Here is a 23,284-nt window from a genome sequence, read left to right on the forward strand (position 1 = left end):
GTGTCCCAGTCCTGGGAGACAGGTTTGCTTGAGAAAGACCTAACTGAGGGAGGGCACAGGGACGGATATTCCTCCATGCTCAGTGTGCACACTGAATTTGGACACAAGCTGGTTATGTGAATGGAAACTGAAGGGTGCAGTGGGAAAGCCTCTGCTCCTGCCATTGAATATGCTCTCCTTGATATGGGGGCGGGGAGGTGGAAAAGAGGGGACCCAGTTGCACGTGCTATGAGTGGTACGCAGGAACAATGAGGCTCAGCCTTCTGCCTGATCACGCCCACTCCCACTGCACCTGGCTCTGACCACTTCCTAGCCTTCCAGGGCTCTGCACGGGGCAGGCCTTCATGCTGGAATGCCTTCCTGCCCTCCTTTTTCTTTAGGACCCCGCCTCAGACATCAGTCCCTCCTTGGGGAAGCCTTCTCTGAACACCAAGTGTGGTTCCAGCTCCTCTTCCTATGTGCTCCCTAGAGTGTCCCTCCTTGTGATGACAGCAGGAGCAGATGGCATCATTGGTCTTCATGAAGCACCCGGGGCTAGATCTAGTGCTTCGCACCTAGTAAGCTCAAGAAATATCGGGAACTTAAGAACCTAAGTGGCTCCTAAGCATCTAAACGTTTACTTTTTTTATTATTAAAAAATTTTCTTTTAACATTTATTTTTGAGACAGCATGAGCAGGGAAGGGGCAGAGCGAGAGGGAGACACAGAATCTGGAGCAGGCTCCAGGCTCAGAGCTGTCAGCACGGAGCCTGACGCAGGGCTTGAACCCACAAACCGTGAGATCGTCATCTGAGCTGAAGTCGGATGCTTAACCGATTGAGCTGCCCAGGTTCCCCATACATTTTTAAATCCTTTTTATTTTTAAATGATTAAGGAGTCATAGGCAGTTGGAAAAATCGTGCAGAGAAATCCTGTGTGCCTTCACCCGGGTTTCCCCACATTACACCACCACAAAGCTCCCTCATGCTACCTCCCCCACCTTTATAATCATACTGACAGCCTGCCCCGCCCCCCGCCGCCCCCATTCCTAATCTCTGGCAACCATCCATCTGTTTAGCACATCTATAATACTACCATCTTGAAAGTGTTGTATAAATGAATCATGTGGTATATGACCTTTCAGAATTGGCTTTTTTTCACTCAGTACGATGACCCTGAGCTCCATCCTAAACATTATGTTTATCAACAGTCGCTCCTTAATATTGCAGAGTAGTACTCCATGGGCTGTACCATCTAACCACTCACCAACTGAAGGACATTTGGGTTGTTTCCAGTTTTCAGCTATTATAAACAAAGCTGCTATGAACATCTGTGTACAGGCTTTTGCATGGGCATAATTTTTGTTCCTCTAAGATAGACACCCAGGAATGTGATTGATTCCTAGATCTTACTAGTGTTTTAGTTCTTAAACTGCCAAACAAAGTTCTTGAGTGGCTGTACCACTTTACAGTGCCACCAGCAAAGCACAAGAGACTCAGTTTCTCTGAACCCTCTCCAGCATTCAGTATCATTGCTATTTCTAATTTTAGCTACTCTATGGGGTGGGAAGGATCACACTGTTGAATGTGCATTTCCCTAATGGCTAACGATGCTGAGCACCTTTTCACGTGCTATGTGCCATCTATCTGTTTATCCTCTGCAGTGTGGTATGTCTTTGTATCCGTGTCTCATTTTCTAATTGGACTGTCTTTTGAAACTGTAGAGTTTTGAATGTTCTGTATCTTTCTAGATACGAGTGCTTTGTCAGATGTGTGGTTTGCAAACATTTCCTCCCAACCTGTACCTTATGTTCTCATTCTCTTAACAGGGTCTTTCCCAGAGCAAACATTTTTAATTTTGATGAAGTCCAATTTATCAATTTCTTCCTGTTACAGACTATGCTTTTAGTGTCCTAAGAACTTGTCAGCAAGCCCTAGATTCTGAAAATTGTCTCCTGTAAGTTCTTCTTAAAGTGTTGTAGTATTAAGTTTCACATTTAAATCTGTGATCCAATTTGAGTTACCAGCTCACATTCACTCTGAGCCCTGACCTCGCTGAACGCTATGATGATGATGATGATGATGATGATGGTGGTGGCGGTGGTGGTGGCGGTGGTGGTGGTGGTGGTGGTGGCGGTGGTGGTGGTGGCGGCGGCGGCAGTGGTTAGGTAGATTCTTTGGGATTTTCTATGTAGGCTATTATGTCATCTGCAAATATGAACTGTTTTATTTCTTCCTGTCTTATCTGTATCCCTTTTATTTCTTAATGTGGTGGCAAACCCTTCAGTATTGTGCTAAATAAGAGTGGTGAGGTGGGGTATCTTTGTCTAGCTTCTAAGGAGGAAAGCATTCAGCAGCTAATTTTAAATAAATCCCTGCTCCTGGTATGATAATGAACCAATAAAAGACCTTTTAGGGATGAACAAACTACTCTCTAATTGAAGGAAAAACACAAAAGTCTCAATCATGAGTGATCATGATTAATCCTCTTACAGTGTGAACCCAGGGGCCTCCTTTCCATGGTTATGTATTTATATTTCCAATAAAGCCGAGGCTAGAACCTTTTCTCTTTTTTTTCTTAGTTTATTGAGATATATTTCACAAATCATAAAATTCAGTTAAAAGAGGTTTCAGATGCTCACAGAATGTGCAGATCACCCTAACTGGAACATTGTCCGCACCCCAAGAAGAAACCCTGTACCCACTAGGAGTCATTCCCCATTCGTGCCCACCCATCTTTCCAACTCGGTCCCTGGCAACCACTACTCCACCTTCGGTCTCTACGGGGTGGCCTAGGCTGGCATCTCACACGAAATCATACAGTATACGGCTCCTTTCACCCAGCATGTTCACAAGGCTCGCATGTTGTGACATCTATCAGTATGTCATCCATGTTTTATTGCTGAATAACACTCCACTGCATGTACACGTCACGTGTGTTTCCTCATTCATCAGCTGATGGATATTTAGGCTGGCTCCCCGTTTTGGCTAATGAGTAACACTATGAACATCCACGCACAAAGGCTGTAGGTGAATAAGTGCACAAACGAGTGCTATCTCCCTGTAACTTGGATTTCCACTTCCCTAATGCTGAATGATGTTGAGCATCTTTTCACATGCTCATGGGCCACTGTAAATATTTTAAAAATCATTTTTACATTGGGTTGCCTTTTTATTACTGAGTTCTAAGGGTTATGTATTCTGGATATAAGCCTCTTGCCCAGTATGATTTCTAAGTGCTTTCTCCCATACTGGGGGTTATCTTTTCACTTTCTTGATGCTGTCTTTTGATGCTCTAAAGGTTTCACTTTTGACAAAGTCTAATTTGTGCTTCTGGTGTTGTATCTAAGAAACTACTGTCTAACACAGGGTCATGAAGATTTATTCCTGTTTTCTTCTAGGAGTGTTATAGTTCTCCTACACTTAGATCTACAATCCATTTTAATTTCCATGTACAGTGTGAGGAAGGGGTCCAACTGCATTATTTCCTATGTGGGTATGGACTTATCCCAGCACCATCTGAAAAGACTACTGTTTCCCCATTGAATTGGTTTGGCATTCTTGTTGGAATCAACTGCCCATGAACGTAGGGGTTTATTTCTGGATCTCAATTCTAATCCTTTGGCTTTATATGTCAGTCCTTACTCTAGTACCGCAGTCTTGATTATGGTAGCTTTATAGTAAGTTTTGAAAATGGAAAGTGTGAGTCTTCTTTTTTTCCTTTTGAAGATTGCTTTGGTTATTCTCTTGCATTCCCATGTAAGTTTTAGGATCAACTTGACAATTTCTGGGGGGGGGACCCAAACACCCCAAAAAAGAAAAACCAGAAAACAAAAAAACCTGCAAACAAAAAACTCTGGGATTGGGACTGCATTAAATATGTAGATCAATTTGGAGAACACTGCCAATATCAAGTCTTATCTATGAAAACAGAATGTCCATTATTTAGATCTTCCTTAATTTATGTCAACAATGTTTTCAGTGTACAAGTTAACTTTTGTTAAATTTATTATTTAAAAAAAATTTTTTTAATGCTTATTTAGAGAGAGAGAGAGAGACAGAGTGCGAGTGGGAGAAGGGCAGAAAGAGAGAGGGAGATATAGAATCTGAAACAGGCTCCAGGCTCTGAGCTGTCAGCACAGAGCCCAATGCGAGGGTCTAACCCATGGACTGTGAGATGATGACCTGAGCCAAAGCCAGACGCTTAACTGACTGAGCCACCCAAGCAACGCTGTTAAATTTATTCTTAAGTATTTTTACTTTTGGAGACTATTATAAATGGGATTATTTCCTTTATTTTCAGAATATTCATTGCTAATGTACAGAAATAAAACTGAGTTTTGGTTTTTGACTGTATATCCTGTCACAGTGCCGAGCTTGCTTATTTTAAAAATTTTTTAGGGGTGCCTGGGTTGCTCAGTCAGCTAAGCGCCCAACTCTTGATTACAACTCAGATCATGATCTCATGGTCCTGAGAGTGAGCTCTGTGCTGGGCATGGAGCCTGCTTAGGATTCTCTCTCTCTATCCCTCTGCCCCTTCTCTACTTGCTTGGCTCGCTTGTGCACACTTTATCTCAAAAAAAAAAAAAAAAAAAAAAAGGTTTTTTTAGACAATTTCTTAGAATTTTCTCTATATGAGAGATCTCATGTCACTGGCAAACAAAGTTTGTTTGACCTCTTCCTTTTTAATCTAGATACTTTTTCTTTTTCTTGAGTGACTGTCCCGGCTAGAATCTGAAATAATGAGGTCTTATAAAAGTAACAAGAGTATAAAGTAACAAGAATAGATATTCTTGTCTTGTTCCTAATCTTAAATCTTAGGGGGAAACCATGCAATCCTTCTCTGTTAAGTGGGATGTTAGCTGTGGGATTTTTGCAGATGCCACTTATTAAGAAACTCCTTCACTTGCTGAATGTTTTTATCATGAAAAGGTGTTGGATTCTGTCAAATGCTTTTTTTCTGCCTGTTGAGATGAATATGTGGTTTTTGGCCTTTGTTCCATTAATATGGTATATTACACTACCTTGTTTTCAGATGTTAAACCAACCATTTCTGGGATAAATTTCATCTGGTCATGGTATATAATCCTTCTTTTATGTTACTAGATTTGTTTTGCTAGTATTTCATGGAGGATTTTAAAATTTATCTTCAAAAGGAATACTTGTTTGTAGTCTTCTTGTGATGTCTTTGGTTTTGGTATCAGGGCCTCACAGAATTCGTTTGTTTGAATCAAGATCCAAATGAGGTCCATCACTGTATTAGTTGAGCAAACTCTTTGAATAACAGACTTGCTCTCTCTTTTCTCCCCATGCTATTCATTTATTTGACAGTTTTTTATCCTGTAAAAAATTTTCACGTTCCAGTTTGGGCTGGAACACATGTATCCTCACGTGTCTGGGCTGTTTAACTCATTCTTCTATCCATCACACTTCACTTATACTGGGAGTGAGATCCAGGTACAGGCCACGGTGCACTTACCCCTGCCTCCCACTAGAAGACACTCTATGTGTGGCCCTCCCACTTTTAGCGTAAAGACTATCTATGGGCTCAGGTGCCACCAGCTTGATCTACTCACTATAAAGTTCTCCATCAATCTCTTACTAAGGGTTTTCGCAAACACTGACAATTTGTGCTTAGGTACTTTACTTCAGAAGGTGAAGCATGGTGATTTTAGTCTTTCAGTTCTTCCGAGGCTGAGAATTTCTATCTTCACAACGATAAACTCGAGGCCTGACTCCTGGTTAGGGTGCTGGAGCCTCCGGGTGCTGAGGCGGAAGCCCAGGGAGAGTTCTGTTTGCCACAGTGGTTGGAGGGACCGGATGGTACTTTGGCAGAGAGCAGAGAGGCTGCGCACTCTACACAATGAATTCTGCATCATAAGAATCACCTGCATCCCACACAACTTTTGAAAAGTCTTGTTATAAATCATCTGAGTCTAAAACCATTTTATATACGAGACACTGTCCGTCTACAATTCTGTCTGCCATTCTCCTAAGAGCTGTTCAGCATTTCAGAAAAATCATGTCAGTAACAGCAATACAGTCTGTAGTATCTGAGTTTTGCTACAACACATCTGTATGTAACAGCTTCTGTTACTGTCAAATTCAAGGTAATTCCACACACAAGTGCAAACGTCTGACGACATCTTCCCGTGTAACTGTGCTCAGGCATCTACATGATCATATGTACATTATTTTATGATCAATTACCCTCTTTTTACTTCTCATTTATATTACAGTTAGGACTTTATACTGATTCCTTTTGAAGTGTGCATTCAGTTAGATTATCTATGATTTTTTTTAATTGTACAATCTTTTTCTTTAAGCTTATTATTTTTGAGAGAGAGAGCAGGAGAGAGACAGAGTCCTTGTGACCAGGGGAAGGGAGAGAGAGAGGGAGAGAGAGAATCCCAAGTAGGCTCTGCACTGTTGGCACAGAGCCCGAGGCAGGGCTCAAACTCATGAACTGCGAGATCGTGACCTGAACTGAAAGCAAGAGTTGGATGCTTAACCCAGTGAGACACCCAGATGCCAAGATTTTTTTTAAGTGTATTTATTTATTTTGAGAGAGAGAAGAGAGCGAGCAGGGGAGGGGCAGAGAGGAGAGACAGACTCCTAAGCAGGCTCCATGATGTCAGCGCAGAGCTCAACATGGAGCTTGAACCCACAAACCGTGAGATCATGACCTGAGCCAAGATTAAGAGTCAGGTGCTTAACCCACTGCACCCCTTTTACCTATGAATTTCAGTTAGAGAGAAGTAAAGGAGATTTCATAGAATACGTGTTTGAAACGGGTAGTGAGTCTGAGAGAGCTGAGAATTATTATCTACTTAGGGTGTGAAACTCCCAGCCCTCTCTGCCCTTGACTGCTGTCCAGGGCTTGTTCGGAAATCCTGCCACCACCTTCTGGTCCTGTCACAGGCAGAGCACTGCCCTGGGACGAGATCTGAACTGTGGCCCTGGCCCCACTGCCTTCTTAGTGGCTGGTGACCTCAGGCAGGTCACCTTATTTCTGTTCCTATCTATGAAATAAGGAGGTCTGATCAGACAAGCTGCCAAACCCTTCAACTACTTTTTATTATTCACCCTTCCCAGGAGTTCCGAAGAGTGCCTATGAGATTTGCCAATTCTTACTCATTATAATGATTTACTCTCCCATTTTTACACTAATCAAAGACCTATAACTGCAAAACAGGAATAAAATATCAACGACAGTTAACACTTACTGAGCCCTTATTACTGGCCCCCCAGTGAGCACCCCAACCCCCCTTTACTACCAGTGTGGACTCTACACTCGGAAGTGCAGTCTCAGACTGAGACTCAGGTCTCCCCCCAGTTCCTGCCTCCTTCCTCAGAGCTTCCTCCTCTTGTCCTTTTTAAAAAAAATTTTTTTTTAAGTTTATTTATTTTTGAGAAAGAGAAAGAGAAAAAATAAACAGGAGTGGGGCAGAGAGAGAGGGAGACACAGAATCTGAAGCAGGCTCCAGGCTCTGAGCTGTCAGCACAGAGCCCGACACAGGGGCCTCGAACACACGAAACGTTGAGATCAGGACCTGAGCCGAAGTCGGACACCTAATGGACAGAGCCAGGCACCCTGACAAGTCTCCTGTCCTAAGTGCTGCACCCTAACCCGCTAAGACCTTGGATGTGACATGCTCATAGCCCATGCCGTCTTGGAAAAGTTCTGAAGTTATCAAAGAGGTTAGGCAACCACAGTGAGTGAAATGAAACAGGCCAGACACTTGGCTTACGTCCCCTCGGGGAAGGCTCCTCAGCATCCCCCCCTGCAGTCCCCGAAATGCCTGGCCCGGGTCCCTACAGCCTGCAGAAGCTGGGGAGCCAGGGGGACCAGGAGCAGTACAAGAGCTCACTGCTCCACTTGTACCTGCATTTTGTCTCCATCCACTAAGACTCTGCCAATTTGCTGAAGACGCATGGAGGTGAGAGAGGGGATCAGGTGGCAGGATGGCTGTGGCTAGAGCCCCACAGAATCACGGGCTGCCCACTGAGGGCTGTGTACTCACCAGGGAGGCTGCCGGCTCGTGTGTGGGTGCTGCGGGTGAATCCGAAGGGGGTCCACCTCTCTGGCAGCGGCAGGGGGAAACTCCCGGTGGGGACTGCTCACACTGGCCTTGTCCCAGTGCTCATGGATAGGTGTGATGATTCCAGACACGATGCGAGACCGAAGTTCCTCACTGTTCTTGTAGGCCCTGCAGGAAGGGGACGAGGTGTCAGCTGCCCGTCCCTGGCTGGCGGCCCCGTGTATACTACTTTGGCGGCGGCAGCGGCAGTGGCGGCCCTGAGGGCTCTTAGCCTTGCGCTTGGACTGTTTATAAGGGTGGGAACAGGCCGCCCGGCGGACGTGTCTGAGGGGGGCAACAGCCCGGTGTTGTCTCCGAGATTTGGGCCTAAGCTTCTTAGGCATCTGAGTTGCCCCTCCTCATTTACCACCCCATTAGAAAGGCGAGGGTGTGAGGGCACAGGGCCTGGGCTGGCTACTCCTGCGTACCTGTCCAACCCCACCCTCTGCCTCATTGTGTGTTCATCACGTGTCACGGGAAGGGTCACGGACAGCCAGCGCTCCTTGGGGGGATGAACCAGGCTCCTGGTGCAGGTAGGAGGGCTCTGGGGGCACAAGTGCAGGTCTGTCAGTAACTCAGGGGCCCCTGGAAGGCTGCGCTGGGTCTCTTTTCTCTGCCCGTGACAGACAAGAACCGTAAGCTGTAGCTGAGGCACTGAGGCAGGCAGAGGTAACAATGAGTGGGAGGTGCTCCAGAGTTCCTAAAACCACAGTGTTTCACAATGGGCCATATCCTGGATCAAGAAACAAATCTTACAAATTTTAAAAAACTGAAATCATGAAGAGTATGTTCCCTGACCACACAGATTCATACTAAACATCAAAATAGAAAGATATCTGTAATACATGGAAATTAAGCAGTATGATTCTAGATAATCCATCCACAGGTCAAAGAGGAAGACATTAAAAAAAAACCAACTACAAAGCACTTAATAAAAATACAAATACATCCTATTAGGGGTGGCTGGGTGGCTCAGCTGGCTAAGCGTCCTACTCTTGATTTTGCTCTGGTCATGATCTCACAGTTCATGAGATCAAGCCCCATGTTGGGCTCCACACAGTCAGTGTGGAGCCTGCTTGGGATTCTCTCTCTCTCCCTCTCCCTCTGCCCCTTCCCCACTTGCATGTGTACTTGCTCTCTCTCAAAATAAATAAACTTAAAAAAAATTCTTAGCACTTAATACTTAACGTTGAAAAAAGGAAATAAATCAATATTCACAATTCTGACCTCAAGAATGTAGAAAAAGGACAAATTAAGCCTGAAGCAAGCTGAAGTATGGAAATAATAAAGAAAAAAATCAATGAAAGAGAAAACAGGAAAATGATATAGAAAATCAATAAAAAAAACTAGTTCATCCAAAAAACGAACAGAATTGACAAACTTTTAGCAAAATTGGCAAGCACAGAAAGAGAGAAGCCACAAATCACCGATATTGAGAATGACAAGGGCTATTACAACACATATGAGCCACTGAAAGGGTGAGAAGAGAACTAAAAACAACCGACTTCATCAACTCAGAGCGGACCAATTCTCCAAAAACCACACTCTAACAACTCCACCAAAATAAAACAGATAATCTAAATAGCTCTAGTCTAGTAACAAAATTCATACTCAAGCACCCAAAACAAATCTCCAGACCCAGAGGATTTCAGTGGAGAACGCCACCAAACATGTAAAGGAGGATTAACACCAATTTACGCTTATTTCCAGAAAACAGAAGATGAAGAAATATTTCCCAACTCATTTTATGAGGCCTGTATTGCCTCATATCAAAGCCAGACAAAGAGAGTACACAAAAAAAACAACTACAGACCTGTAGTTCCCATGAACTGGGATGCACAAATGCTCAACAAAATACTAACAAGCTGAATTAAAACTATATGAAAAGAATTACACACCAAAGGATTTACTGTTGGCATCCAAGGATGGTTCAGTATGCACAAATCCTTACCACATTAGGAGGCTAAGAAAAATCACATGATCCTGTCAATTGATGCAGAAAATAAATGCCTTTGGCAAAAACCAAAATTTAAATCCATACATGTTAAAAACTCTCAACAAACTAGAAAAAGAGAGGAACCTCTTGAGCTGCATAAAAAATACCTATGGGGCACCTGGGTGACTCAGTCAGTTAAGCATCTGACTTTAGCTCAGGTCATGGTCTCACAGTTTATGAGTTCAAGTCCCACGCGGGGCTCTGTGCTGACAGCTCAGAGACTGGAGCCTGGTTTCTGTGTCTCCCCCTCTCTCTGCCTCTCCCCTGCTCACACTCCTTCTCTCTCTCAAAAATAAACAAACATTTAAAAAACTTTTTCTAATTACCTATAAAATCTACAGTTAACAATACACTTAATAATGAAAGACTTGAGTTGATTGGAGGAGATTTCTGAAGCTGAGGGGGTGGGAGGAGAGACCGAGGGAAAAAGGGAACAAGAGCTAAGCTATGACTTTCTTCCCTTGAATGGTTTACTGGAATGGGAATTGAGGTAAAAGGTAAAAAAAAAAAGCCTTACAAATTAAGTTTCTCTTTTACTGGGAAGCCACGGAACAGGCAAACATGGACTGCACTCCCACATGGATATGCACCTACAGGTATAGATCCCAAGGGGCTTTGTTCTCTGGACCTTAGATACTGCGTTCTGGAAGAAGGCTGGTCATGAGTGGAGTAATAATAATATAACAACTAATATTTACTGAGCATTTACTATGTGGCAGATGCTGTTCTAAGTCGTTTACACACATTAACTAAAGGTGTTTTCAGAACTATTTATGACAGATCTGGTAAATACAGCTTGAATTTGAATAAAAAAATAACGAAAGACTGAGTACTTTGCCTCTAAGACTGGGAACATGGCAAGGGTGTTCTCTCTCGCCACTCTTAAATAACATATTGCAAGAAGGCAATAAATAGGAAAAAGGAAAGAAAAAGCACACAGATTAGAAAGCAAAGACTAAAACTGCCCCTATTTGCAGATGATACGATCGTCTCCTATCATGACGTTACCAAGAAATCTACAAAAAAACCTCCAAGAACACTGAATTCAGCAAGGTGACTGCATATAAATATGATCAAAATACAAAAATAAGCTGCATTTCTCTACACTAATAATATTTGAAAATCAAACTATGAGCAGAAGACCATTTGCAATCACCCCCCTCCTCCAGAAAAGAAGTAGCAAAAACATGTTGAAGATCTATATGCTGAAAATTACAAAACGATGATGAAAGAAATCAAGTAAGACCTAATAAATGGAGATATACCTCGTTCACAGTAAAAACGTCGATTTTCCCCACGATATAATGCAACTCCTACCAAAATCACAGCGAGGTTTTCATAGACGTAGACAAGCTTATTCTAAAGTTTGCAGAGCAAGGCACAGACTCTAGAGGAGCTAAGACTGTCGTGACAAGAAAAAGTAGGTGAAAGATATCATGCTGTTCAATATCCAGGTCTACTACGTAGCTGCATTAATCAAAACTGCGTGATACTGGCAGAGGGACACACACAAAAGTCGATGGGAAAAAACAGAAAACCCCAAAATAGACCCACATAGAAACAACCGCTTCTCAAAAAAGTTGTAAAAGCAATCCAGTGAAGGAAGAACAGTAGCGATGGAGCAACTAGACATCCACAGGCAAGAAGATGAACCCTCATCTAAACTTCATACCTTATACAAAAATTAACTTAAAACAGACTACAGACTTAATTATAAAACATAAAAGTTACAACATTAAAAAAAAAAAGACATGGAAGGGGCGCCTAGGTGGCTCAGTCAGTTGAGCATCCAACTTCAGCTCAGCTCATGATCTCACATTTGTGGGTTTGAGCCCCATGTTGGGCTCTGTGCTGACAGCTCAGAGCCTGGAGCTTGCTTTGGATTCTGTGTCTCCCTCTCTCTCTCTACTTCTCCCTTATTCACAATCTGTCTACCTCTGTCTCTCAAAAATAAATAAATAAATAAATAAATAAATAAATGTTAAAAAACAAATAAAGGCTGTTGCTTGTTATAAAACCATTAAAAGAATAGGAGAAAACCTTGGGGGAGCTAGAGCTAGACAAAGCATTCTTGACACCAAAAGGATGATCCATAAAATTGACAAAGTATTATCAAAATTAAAAATGTCTGCTTTGTGAAAGATGCTGTTAAGACAATGAAGAAACAAACTACAGGCTAGTAGAAAACATTTATAAGCCACCATCTCAGAAAGGACTTGCCTCTAAAAAATATAAAACCTCTCAAAGGAGCAAGAGCAAAACAAACAAAAAAACCCCAAACAATTCAAACAGAAAATGGGAAAAAGACACGAGCAGCCATTTTGCCAAAGAAGACACGCGGATGGCAGAAGCACACAGAAAGATGCTCACCGCTAACCATTAGGGAAACACAGACTAAACCTGCGACGAGGTTCTCACTACACAGGAGAATAAGGAGAATGGAAAAGAGTGACACCACCAGATGCCGGTAGAGATGCAGACAGAGGAGCCATACTGCACACTGGCAGTGGACACATCAAACGGCACCGACCCCGGAGAAAATCAGTTGGCAGTTTCTTAAAAACCTGAACATGCAATGACCACCGTGGCCTTGAGCGTTCACCACAGAGAAGGGAGAATGCTGTCCCCCCAGAAGCCTCCTCGCGAACATCCACAGCACCTTCATCTGCACTAGCAAACCAATGCAAACAGCCAGTTACCCTCCAAGGGGCGGTGGTTACGCAAGCTGCTGCACACACACCCGGTGAAGCACACACAGCGTTACAGAGGAACAAACCAGTAATGCACGCAATGGCTCGGGCAGATGCCAAGAGCACTGTGCTGAGCGAGGACAGCCACCCCCTGGCTTACATGCTGTATGATTTCATGTAGATACCTACCATTTTTGGAAATGAGAACATTTTAGAAAGAGAGAATAAATGGTGGTTGGCAGGGGGTTAGGGATGGGGAGGGAGTGGGGGTGGCCACATAAGGGCATCAAAAGGGATCCTTATGGTGACAGAAAGGCTCTGTATCATTATATCAGTGTCAGCATCCTGGCTCGACTATCTAGGAAGGGTTTTGTACAATGTTATCACTGAGGTAAAATGTATACAAGATACAAAAAAATGTATGCATTATTTCTTACAACTGCATTTACGACTGTAATTGTCTCAAAATAAAAGGTTTGATATTAATAACTATAAGATGAACTGAGAATATTAAACTAGACTAGCAATTTCGAGTTTTCTCTCGCACAGAATGGGACCCAAGGAGAGCAAGAAGAGAAAGCCAAGTGGATGGGACCCAGGGACCTTGATTTCCTACCCCTACTCTTTCTGGAGCAATTTTACCTTAACTAGTTTAATATGCCAACCTAAGGAACACTGTGCTTGAAGAAAGAGTTCCGTGGTTCAAAAGCCTAACACCTACAGTGGCTTGGGAGATCCACGGACCTGTGGTCTCTACACCCCCGTGAAGATGAGGTTTTTGCTCAGAACACAGGACTGTGGGGCCCTTGTTGCTTCCCTGAGCAAGCTGGGTGGAAGGGGTAAATCTAGATTCTCTTTCAACTGGATGGGCCATGTGTGACACAGCTGGAAGGCCTCTGACCTCCCCGTGCAGAGGTGTGTTCACCTGCAGAGCTCAGGTCTGATAAAACCAGCCAAGTACTGAAGGAGTTCTGCACAATCCCTAAGCCTCAGTAGCACTGCCAGTTTGGTGGCAGCGAAAGACAGCCTGTGGCCTGTGATCCTGGAGGAGGGGAAAGAGAGGAGGCGTGGCGGTAAGGACCAGCTTCCTCCTCTTAGCAAATCAGAGTGTGCTCACCGAGGGGCACAAATTCCGACCCAGAGAGGACAAGACATGCCACGAAGACCAATGAGGAGGGCCCGGTGGGGGAGGTGACCAGAGCAGGCACTTCAGGGTCACCGGCAGTAAGACAGAGTGCAGTAAGACAGAGCGGAGAGGGAGGGCCTCAGATGGAGAGGCAGAGCCTCAGTTTCCATGGAGATGATTCCTGGTGCTCAGACCTCCCCCTCTGCATGTCTGAACGCTGATGCACCAGCACTGCACTCTCTGTGCTGACGCCGTCTGTTCTCACAGCACCGAGAGTAGTAACGTGGGTCCCTCATCGCACAGTAACCAAAAAACGAAACAAAAGAGTCCCCCAGATGAAGTCCAAACAAAAGAGCATTCACAAAAACGAAATGGAGACTCAGTCACTTCTTCTCCCAGCACTGCTCAGGGCTGAGTACGAAAGGAGTGTGAGCAGCCTCGTACGCGCCCCAGGCTCTTCCACCTTCTCTCGCCATGGAATTCCAGAATGAAGAATCAAGGGAAAGACTCCCCGCCCTTCCCTCAGCCACGTTGGGGTGTGAGGGGCACGCTGAACAGCAGCTCCGGGCTGGCCTCGCTTCCTTCTTCGATGCCATTATCCACCTCATGCAAAACAGACCAGGCCCTGCCCCCAAGGAGATCACAGCCAGGGGGAAGCATGACTCTGATCAGAGAACACCTGCTTAGGAAATGCTGAAAAGGGTGTTTCGAAAGTTCAGTCGTGGTGGGGGGCAGGAGACGCTGCTCTGAGGACCTGGGGACAGCGCTTCAGGCATGGGGAAGGGCTCTGCACAGGGGACAGTGAGCAGGGCATGGAGGCCCAGGCACAAGAACCAGGGGGAAGGAGTCTGGGACAGGGGTTAGGCTTTAGGCCTCAACAAGGATTTTGTTCTTTATTCTAAGAGCAACCAACAGTCACCAAAGGGTTTTGGGTATCTTCCAGATTAACAAGAATTTTTAATTGTGAGAAAACACACAAAGTTTCCCATCGTAACCATTTTTAAGCATACATTTCAGTGGTGTATTCACATTATTGCGCAATCACCACCGCTATCCATCTCCAGAACTCTTCATCTTGCAAAACCGAAACTTGGTCCCCATTAAACCAGAACTCCCCACTCCCCACTTTCCCGGGCCCTGGCATCCACTACTTGACTTTGTCTCTGTGGATCTACTAGAGGTACCTCACCTAAGTGGAATCATACAGGGTTTGTCTGCCTGTGGGTGGCTTATACTGCTCAGCGTAAAACCTTCAAGGTTAGTCCATGCTGGAGCAGATGTCAACTTTTCCTTCCTTTTTAAAGCTGAACAGATGTAGCACTGGCCACACTGCACGCACGCACCGCACTTTGCGTATCCACGCATCTGTTCTGGCTGTCCGCGAATACCTACATGGCTTCCGCCTTCTGCTGCCATCGTAGTGCTTCCCTGAACCTGTGTGTACAAACGGCTATTCTGGACTCTGCGCTCAACAGTTCTGGTTCTACCCAGAAGGAGAACCGCCGCATCATACAGTGATCTGATTTTGCCAGGAACCACACACTGTTTTCCACAGCAGCTGCACCATTTTATGTTCTCACCAGCAGTGCACAAGGGTTCCAATCTCTCCACCTCCTGGCCAACACTGGTTATTTTCTGGGTTCTTTCTTTTTTTGATAGTAGCCATCCTAATATGAGTGCAATGGTATCACTGAAGGATTTCAAGCAAGGTTTTTAACCAGGATCTTATTATCTCTGTTCTAAAAAGGCTGGTCCGACTCCTGGGAAATCGACTGAAGGGTGGTGGGCGGAATAGCAGTAGGCGTCTCCTCACGTCAAGGCTGCAGGGAAGAGGGGCAGAGACGATGATGGAGGCAGGTGGTGTGGAAGTCTGAGAGGAGTGGGGTGGGTTAGATATAATAAAATACAACCCAGGGGCGCCTGGGGGGCTCAGTCGGTTAAGTGTCCGACTTTGGCTCAGGTCATGATCTCGCGGTTCGTGAGAGCCTGTATCGGGCTCTGTGCCGACAGCTTGGAGCCTGCAGGTGCTTCAGATGAAGGTCTGTTTCTCTCTCTCTCTCAAAAATAAACAAACATTAAAAAAAAATACAACAGGGTTTCTAGGAAGCTCTGGGGACTGTGTTGGGCGTCCTCTAACCAAGAAGCCTGAGGAGGATGGCAACGAGGTCCCTAACATGGAATAAAGCGGAAATAATTAGGCTTATGTATTCGACAGTGTCATCACATTCATGGAAAAGGAAGCACTAATCTAAGTACATTTTGAACATAAAACTCTGACTATAACATCCTCAGTGGGACACAGCTGAAGGACAAAAGAACTGGAAAGACATCGTATTTGGAACTTTGCTTGGTTAACGTGTTCTTCATTGGTATTGATGCAGCAGTTCAGAAACTACGCGTGTGCTTTAGGATCAAACAAAAGAGTAAAAGCGCTGCTGCTGCTGCTGCTGGAAATCAGGGTCCACACCACAGAAGGAGATACTGGTCAGAATAAGAGAGTAAGAAACCCTTGGTGTTAAGATTAAAAATGAAAGCACTGGTTTAAAATTTAAGAAAAGACTTTAAGGAAAAAGCTTCCAAGCTCTAGTCATCTAAAGGGCCTGGACGCAAGGGTACCCTTGTATTAACAAGCACATTCAGGGCCTAGATTCTGGTTTCTGAATATGATTCTCCACTCACAGAAATCACGGCTCCTCAGAAAACCAGCTCATTTCAAGGCAGGGGCACAGAGATTGCAAGGGGAGGCTGGGATACCTTATCGTGCCAGAAAGTGTGCAACTCTTTGAGAATGACGGGGACGTCACAAGGACAAAGAGGCAGCATGAAGGTCCCCACAGGTCAGCTCCGGAACAACTTACGCATCCAAAGAATGACAGGAATGGACCATGATTCCAAACAAAAAAGAGCCCCTTAAGTCTACACTGGTATTTAAAAGAAATAAAAACAAAGGGGACAGGGAGAAGAGAAAACTCTTTTTTAGAAAAAAATGCTGATAAATGTGGAAAGAATGATTCGAATAGAAAATGACTAGGGGCACCTGGGTGGCTCAGTTGGTTAAGTGTCCGACTTTGGCTCAGGTCATGATCTCACGGTTCTTGGGTTCAAGCCCCGTGTCGGGCTCTGTGCTGACAACTCAGAACCTGGAGGCTGTCTTGGGATTCTGTGTCTCCCTCTCTCTCTGACCCTCCCCTGCTTGCGCAGTCTCTCTCTGACTCTCAAAAATAAATAAAAAACATAAAAAAAAAGAAAATGACTTACAAACATCACTGTAGTCATGGACTCCGGCGAGAATCATCACTAGATGCCCAACTACCAGGTGAAAGACCATCGGAAGCAGAATACTGTGGCCTGCTAGCCTATTCCTGCAGGTCATGGACTAAGCACAATGGAACACTGACACCTTCACTATAAAGAGAGCCGGCACACACTGTCCCAACCAAGTCATCAAAATGAACCACGTCAACAGGACAGACGTCTGTGCCTGACGTAAAGCCCCGAGAGCACATCATCTACGCTGCGCACTTATCAAAAATGTTCAAGCGGAATCAAATGAGGAGGAAATAACCTAATAAATCCGATCACAAGGAAACAATCTGAACATGCTACACAACAGCTGAACTCGAGTCTTCAAAAATGTCAAAGCCATGGAAAACAAACATCTAGGAAACTGTTCTGGATTAAAAGTAATTAAAGAGTCATGAAAATAAATGCAATATGTGACGTTTGGTTGGGTAAGAAAAAACCCTCAAACTGAAAAGCCAAAAGACTAGTTAAATTTTTTTTTAATGTTTATTTTTTGAAAGAGAGACAGAGTGCGAGCTGGAGAGAGGGCAGAGAAAGCGGAACACAAAGAATCGGAAACAGGCTCCAGGCTCTGAGCTGCCAGCATAGAGCCCGACGCGGGGCTTGAACTCACGAACCATGAGATCATGACCTAAGCCTAAGTTGGACACTCAATCAACTGAGCCACCCAGGTGGCCCACCTAAAGACTAGTTAAAAAGGATACTGCCGGCACGACCGCAGAAATATCAACAGCCTGTGTAGTAAATGACAGCTGTAGATCCACACCACATTTCCAGAGTGTGAGAACTGTACTAAGGTTACAGAGGAGGTGCTCTAGTATGAATAAGGAGATATTGCTTGAGCTTAGGGGTGAAGGTTCGCAAAGCGTGGAAATAATTCTCAGGTGGTTCAAGAACACAACAGCACACAAAAACACTAAGCAAACGTGGCAAAATGTTAAAAACTCATAAATACAAATGATAGGTATGCGAGCATTCATTCTAAAATTTTTGCAAACCACCTTTTCGGCAAATTTCAAAATAAAATGTCAAGAGAATGAGAAAATAAGCCAGACTGGGAGAAAATATCTGTAGAACACACATACGATAAAAGAATGTACCCAACATACACAAAGAACTCTTAAACCTCAACAGTAAGAGAAGAGACCAATTAAAAAATGGGCCGAAGAGCTGAACGAACACCTCACCAAAGACAATACGCAGACGGCAAACAAGCACATGGGAAGACGGTCGCACCTATGTCATCTGGGAACCATAGGTTAAACAAGATGCCACCACACACCTAGCAGCATGGCCAGATCTGCAAAACCAACGCCACCAAAGGCTTACAAGGACACGGAGCGACGGGGATTCTCACGTGCTGCCGGTGGGAACACGGAACGGCACTGCCACTGTGGAAGCTCCTTACAGAGGCCAACATACCCCAGCACGGCCAGAGCGAGCCTGAATGTAAAGGGTGGAGTCTGGGGAGGATGTGCACTGAGGCAGGTTCTTCCGCTACCACAAATGTACACTCTGGGGCTGGGTGCCGATGGAGGAGGAGGCCATGTGGGGTGGGTGGAGGGAGGTGTTCATGGCAAACCCTATGCCCTTGCTGTTCGATTTTGCTGTGAACCTCCAACTGCTATAAAAAAGAAAGTCCATTCAAAAGAAAACAAAGTTGGAAGTGGAGATCCAATGAGGCACACCTTTTCTCCAGGAGCCTCTTCTGACTGACCCCACTGGCCTGACCGCACAGCCTTCCCGTGGCCACACTGGAGCACTTGTGGACTTCTGACTGTGTCACTTTACTTCACATGGCATTTCCCATGTGAATCTTCTCTTAAAATATATTACACACAGAAGAGAGAACTGAGAAGTGCCTGTGCCCAGGAGATGAAGATCGTTCTATGAACCTTTCGGGACTCTCTGGACCTCTCCACCCTATTCCACTGTTTCTCTCTTCTTGTTCCCAGGGAAAAGCCATCGCTTAGAAGTACCTGTGGAAGTCACCCAGGTGTTCTGAATCGATATAATCATCCAAGTTCAGTGTCAAATCTGATACCTGCTGTGAGCCACATTCCTAGAAAAATGAAAACAGAAAGACTGGGGATATATCTGGGCTAATGGGTGGGTGGGTGGAGAACAACAATTAAATACTCAATCTAAAGAAATATACATGAACAAAGAAACATATCGGGAATGTCTGTAATATGTAAAATACCCTTCCAATGCTTGGGGACTTCTCTGATTTAGGAATACTGCCTTTCTAAGGCAGAGCCCAATAAACCTACTTCCTGGGCTCTTTTGTAGCTGGGACACAGGCATGTGACGGAGGTGCCAAATGGATGCACATCTCTGACCTGGCGGCCGGCAGCACGGGAAAGCCAGGGGTGGCCACCTTGCTAAAGAGGGAAGCAGCAGAGGGGCCAATGGCTCATGAGACGGCACCCAGAGCCTGCGGCATCTGCCGGCACCCTGTGTCTGGGGCAGCGGCAGTAGCAGCGGCATCTATGGCCTGGTTTTCAGGGACTGTTTTGAAAGCCAGGCCTTAAGCATGTTTCTCTAGCCTTTCCAATAATTCAATGAGCCATTCCACTTCTTTTAATAGACCCAATCCGTTTAAACTAACCTAAGGGAGTTTTGTTGTTTGTAACTAAGAACTCTGTCTGATACAAGATCTAAATGTTCATCAAAACAGAAAGGGATACATTATAGTTATTACAGACCATCTAGTAGTTAAAATGAATAGAGTGTATCTACACACATTCCCACGTAAAGACCTCCAAAATACCAGAGTGAAAAAAGCAAGGCACAGTGCAGTACACACTGCACGGTACCTTTCCCCGAGCCCACGGGGACCACCAGGACGAAGTCAGCGAGAGAGTTCCCTGCCCCTGTGGTGTGTACAGTCCAGGAGCAGAATACAAACATTAAACCAAAGGACAAACAAATACCTAACTACAAACTGTGGTAGGTACCGGGCAAGGAATAAAATGATGAAGTAGAGAGGCATAATTTACATTTTTCTGACAGATATGAGCAGGTAGTCAGGACTGCACTTTTTGAGGAAGTAAAAAACGGGAGGGAGTCAGCAGGTGCTAAGGGTGGAGGCGGCGGGGGGGGGGGGGGGGGGGGGGGGGGGGGGGGGGGGGGGGGGGGGGGGGAGTGTCAGGTAGCCCACAGTGGAGGGGAAGAGTTTTCCATCCTTGGAAGTAAGAAATGTAAGGGCTCCAGGAGAGCAGGGAGCTAGGCTTATGGAAAGAACTGAACGTAGCCCCCTGGGCCTACAATAAGTGTTTTTCCTCCTGGGCTGTCACTGAAAGGATTTATCCTAACGTACATAATCATTCCCCAGTGATGGAAAAGTCCCTCCCTTGATCATACCGGAAGGTAAACATCTTTGAGCACAAAGCGTTTCTATACTGAGCGTTCCTGCCTCAGTTCCAAAAGGATCACTGGGTGGAGGCCTCCCATCTGCACTGCTAAACGGGCCACACAAAGGTGATCACATCTGCTCCCACCACCGGATGCCAACCTGTCCCCGGGACTCACCAGCACATTGATGATCATGCTGTTCTCCACGGTGACAGCCTTCACGAGAAGCTTTCGGGACCCATCCTTAGACTCATAGCGGAGGACATACAGATCTTTATTGCTGTTCCATTCGGCTGGCAGCAGTTCTGACTTCCTGTCGTTGGGACCCGGCTGAGAAGACATGAGGGTTGAGAGGAGGAAGATGACCTCGGAACACAGAGCTGGGAAGGACTTTGCAGGTAATCTAGTCCCACTCCCTCCCAAGTCCTTACTTCACAGATAAGGACATGGAGGTCAAGAGAAGTAGAAGGTCCAAGCTAGAAGCCTGGGACCTAGACTTCTGGGCTCATGCTCTAGCGCTCCCTGCCTTGATGACACAATACTGGGACCTGGACAGAATCTGCAGCCTTAGCTTTACTAAGAATGTCCTCTCCACCTCCCTCCCAAGAATAAGGCCAATCTCCTGAAGGGATACTATGAAATTCCAAGGCAGTATTTCTCAAAGTTCAGAACCGGGACCATCTCCAATAGGATCACCAAAATGTGAGCTAAAAATAAAGATCCTAGTGTATTCTCCTCCAGGCGATGTAGTGGTTTAACAAAAATGATGAGCAATTTCCATACACACGCAGAATGCAGCTAATGTACAAGATAAAACACGGTCAAGCGGACACCTACGTCCGCACCACTGCCGCCGAAGCCTGGGGCAGGGCACTCCCAGTGAACCTCTCTCCTGACCCCTCCCAGGTAGCCCCTGCTCTGTATTTTAAAAATTCCGTTACTTTTCCTTCCAGTTGTTATTACTACACATGCGACCCTAAAATTATGTCACTTCAAATGTTTTTGAACTTTTATCAACGGCATCACCATTATCACTTCTTTGTTTGATATTGTTTTTTGAGATTTATCTGGGCCAAAGCGTTTAACCATATCCAATCCACTACACGGCGCTCCGCTGCCGGACAGTTCACGCTGTACACGGTGTGGTGGTGCGGGAACGTGCCACGAGGAACACGTTCACTTGTGGATGGATATTTGGACCGCGCGCAGGTTGGCGGTTATAAACGATGCTGCCGTGAACATCTGCATACACGTGTCCTCATACACAGGGGGATGAACTTCTATAGAGGATGTGCGGGAAAAGAACTTCTAATTTATAAGATAAAGTCAAACTGTTTTCCAAGACGTGCTGATTTACACTTCCCCCAACAACACAGGAGTTCTGCTAGTTCCACGTGGTCAGCAACACGGTCACTGTCCAATTTAAATATTTCCGCCAACTGGGTGGTGTATCACTGTGAGTTGTGACATCTTCTTTTCCTTTTCCAATAGTCCTAGGACTTTCCTTTTACACATTAAAGTTTGAGAAATAGTTTTTAAACTATTTTTCTTAAACACTAAGCTTTTTTTTTTAAGTTTATTTATTTTTGAGACAGAGAAAGCACAAGCAGGGGAGGGGCAGAGAGAGAGATGGAGACAGAGAATCCCAGGCAGGCTCCGTGCTGTCAGCGCAGAGCCCACCATGGGGCTCTAACTCAGGAGTTGTGAGATCATGACCTGAGCTGAAATCAAGAGTCAGATGCCTAACCAACTGAGCCACCCAGGTGCCCCTGCGCTTTTTTTTTTTTTTTTTTTAATGTTTATTTTAAGAGAAAGAGAGTGCTCACTTGTATGCACATGTGCGAGCAGTGGAAGAGGCAGAGAGAGAGAGAGAGAGAGAGAGAAAATCTCAAGCAGACCCCACACTCCGTGCAGAGCCCGACTCGGATCTCGATCTCAGAAACTGGGAAATCATGACCTGAACCAAAATCAAGAGCCAGACACTTAATGAAACTGAGCCACCCAGGTGCCCCTAAACTGTTTCTACAGTAAAAAGTAACAGAGTGATTTACAGGTGGGGAGAGATTTCTTGAGATCCACCAAAGAGAAAAGGGCCTGTCTCTGAGACTGTTCCAAATGTAAGCCTCCACGGGACAATAGACACCCCACAGGCAGCCGCAGGCCAGGACGGGGGATCTGCCACACCTGCAAACGGAAAGGGGTTAATAAGTAGCACATTAAGGGAAAGCCTGGAAAATGAACAATAAAAATTGGGAACTTGAAAACTTGGCAAAAGATATGAGCAAGCAAAAGACAGAGCAGGTAACAGTATACAAAGCGTTGTTAAAAAAGTTACCAGCATCCAGAGCAGCACAGGTGGAAATACTGAGATTCTAGGTTACAACCATCAGACTGGTATTATCCTTTTTTTTTTTTTTTCTTTTTTGCCCGGTGTTCATGCAGGTGTGGGGAGAATGGGGAACTTCAGACACTGCTGGTGGCCCTCCACACTCCTATGACCCCTCCGGAAAGCAATCTGTCAGTATTTGGTGCAAGTAGGTAAGCTGACAGCCTCTAACCCCAACCCTCTCTTCCTGGAAGAAACCCCCCTGTGCACAAAAGCACAGGGGACGTGATAAGAGATCTTCGCCACAATCTCGTTGTGAGCACCAAAGCGGAGGTGAAATGAAGACACGATCACAGCGGAGTACTATATAGGAGTTACAAGAATCAAACTGGATCAAACTGTAGCCACATACAGATAGTCAAAAATAT

At 45.1% G+C, this 23,284-nt stretch overlaps 1 protein-coding gene across 1 annotated transcript in view; it reads right to left on the bottom strand.

Annotated features, from left to right (window-relative positions):
• PSMF1 (proteasome inhibitor subunit 1) overlaps positions 1–23,284 on the bottom strand; it is a 48,395-nt gene that overhangs the window by 18,766 nt on the left and 6,345 nt on the right. The window contains exons 3-5 of the mRNA XM_039237747.1: positions 20,708–20,860; positions 19,153–19,235; positions 8,002–8,187 (exon numbers count right to left, since the gene is read on the bottom strand). Of these exons, the coding sequence (XP_039093678.1) occupies positions 8,002–8,187; positions 19,153–19,235; positions 20,708–20,860 (422 nt within the window). The remainder of the gene's footprint in view (positions 1–8,001; positions 8,188–19,152; positions 19,236–20,707; positions 20,861–23,284) is intronic.

The sequence above is a fragment of the Hyaena hyaena genome, unplaced genomic scaffold (assembly GCF_003009895.1).
Source record: "Hyaena hyaena isolate Hyena2069 unplaced genomic scaffold, ASM300989v1 scaffold_131, whole genome shotgun sequence".
NCBI lineage: Eukaryota > Metazoa > Chordata > Mammalia > Carnivora > Hyaenidae > Hyaena > Hyaena hyaena.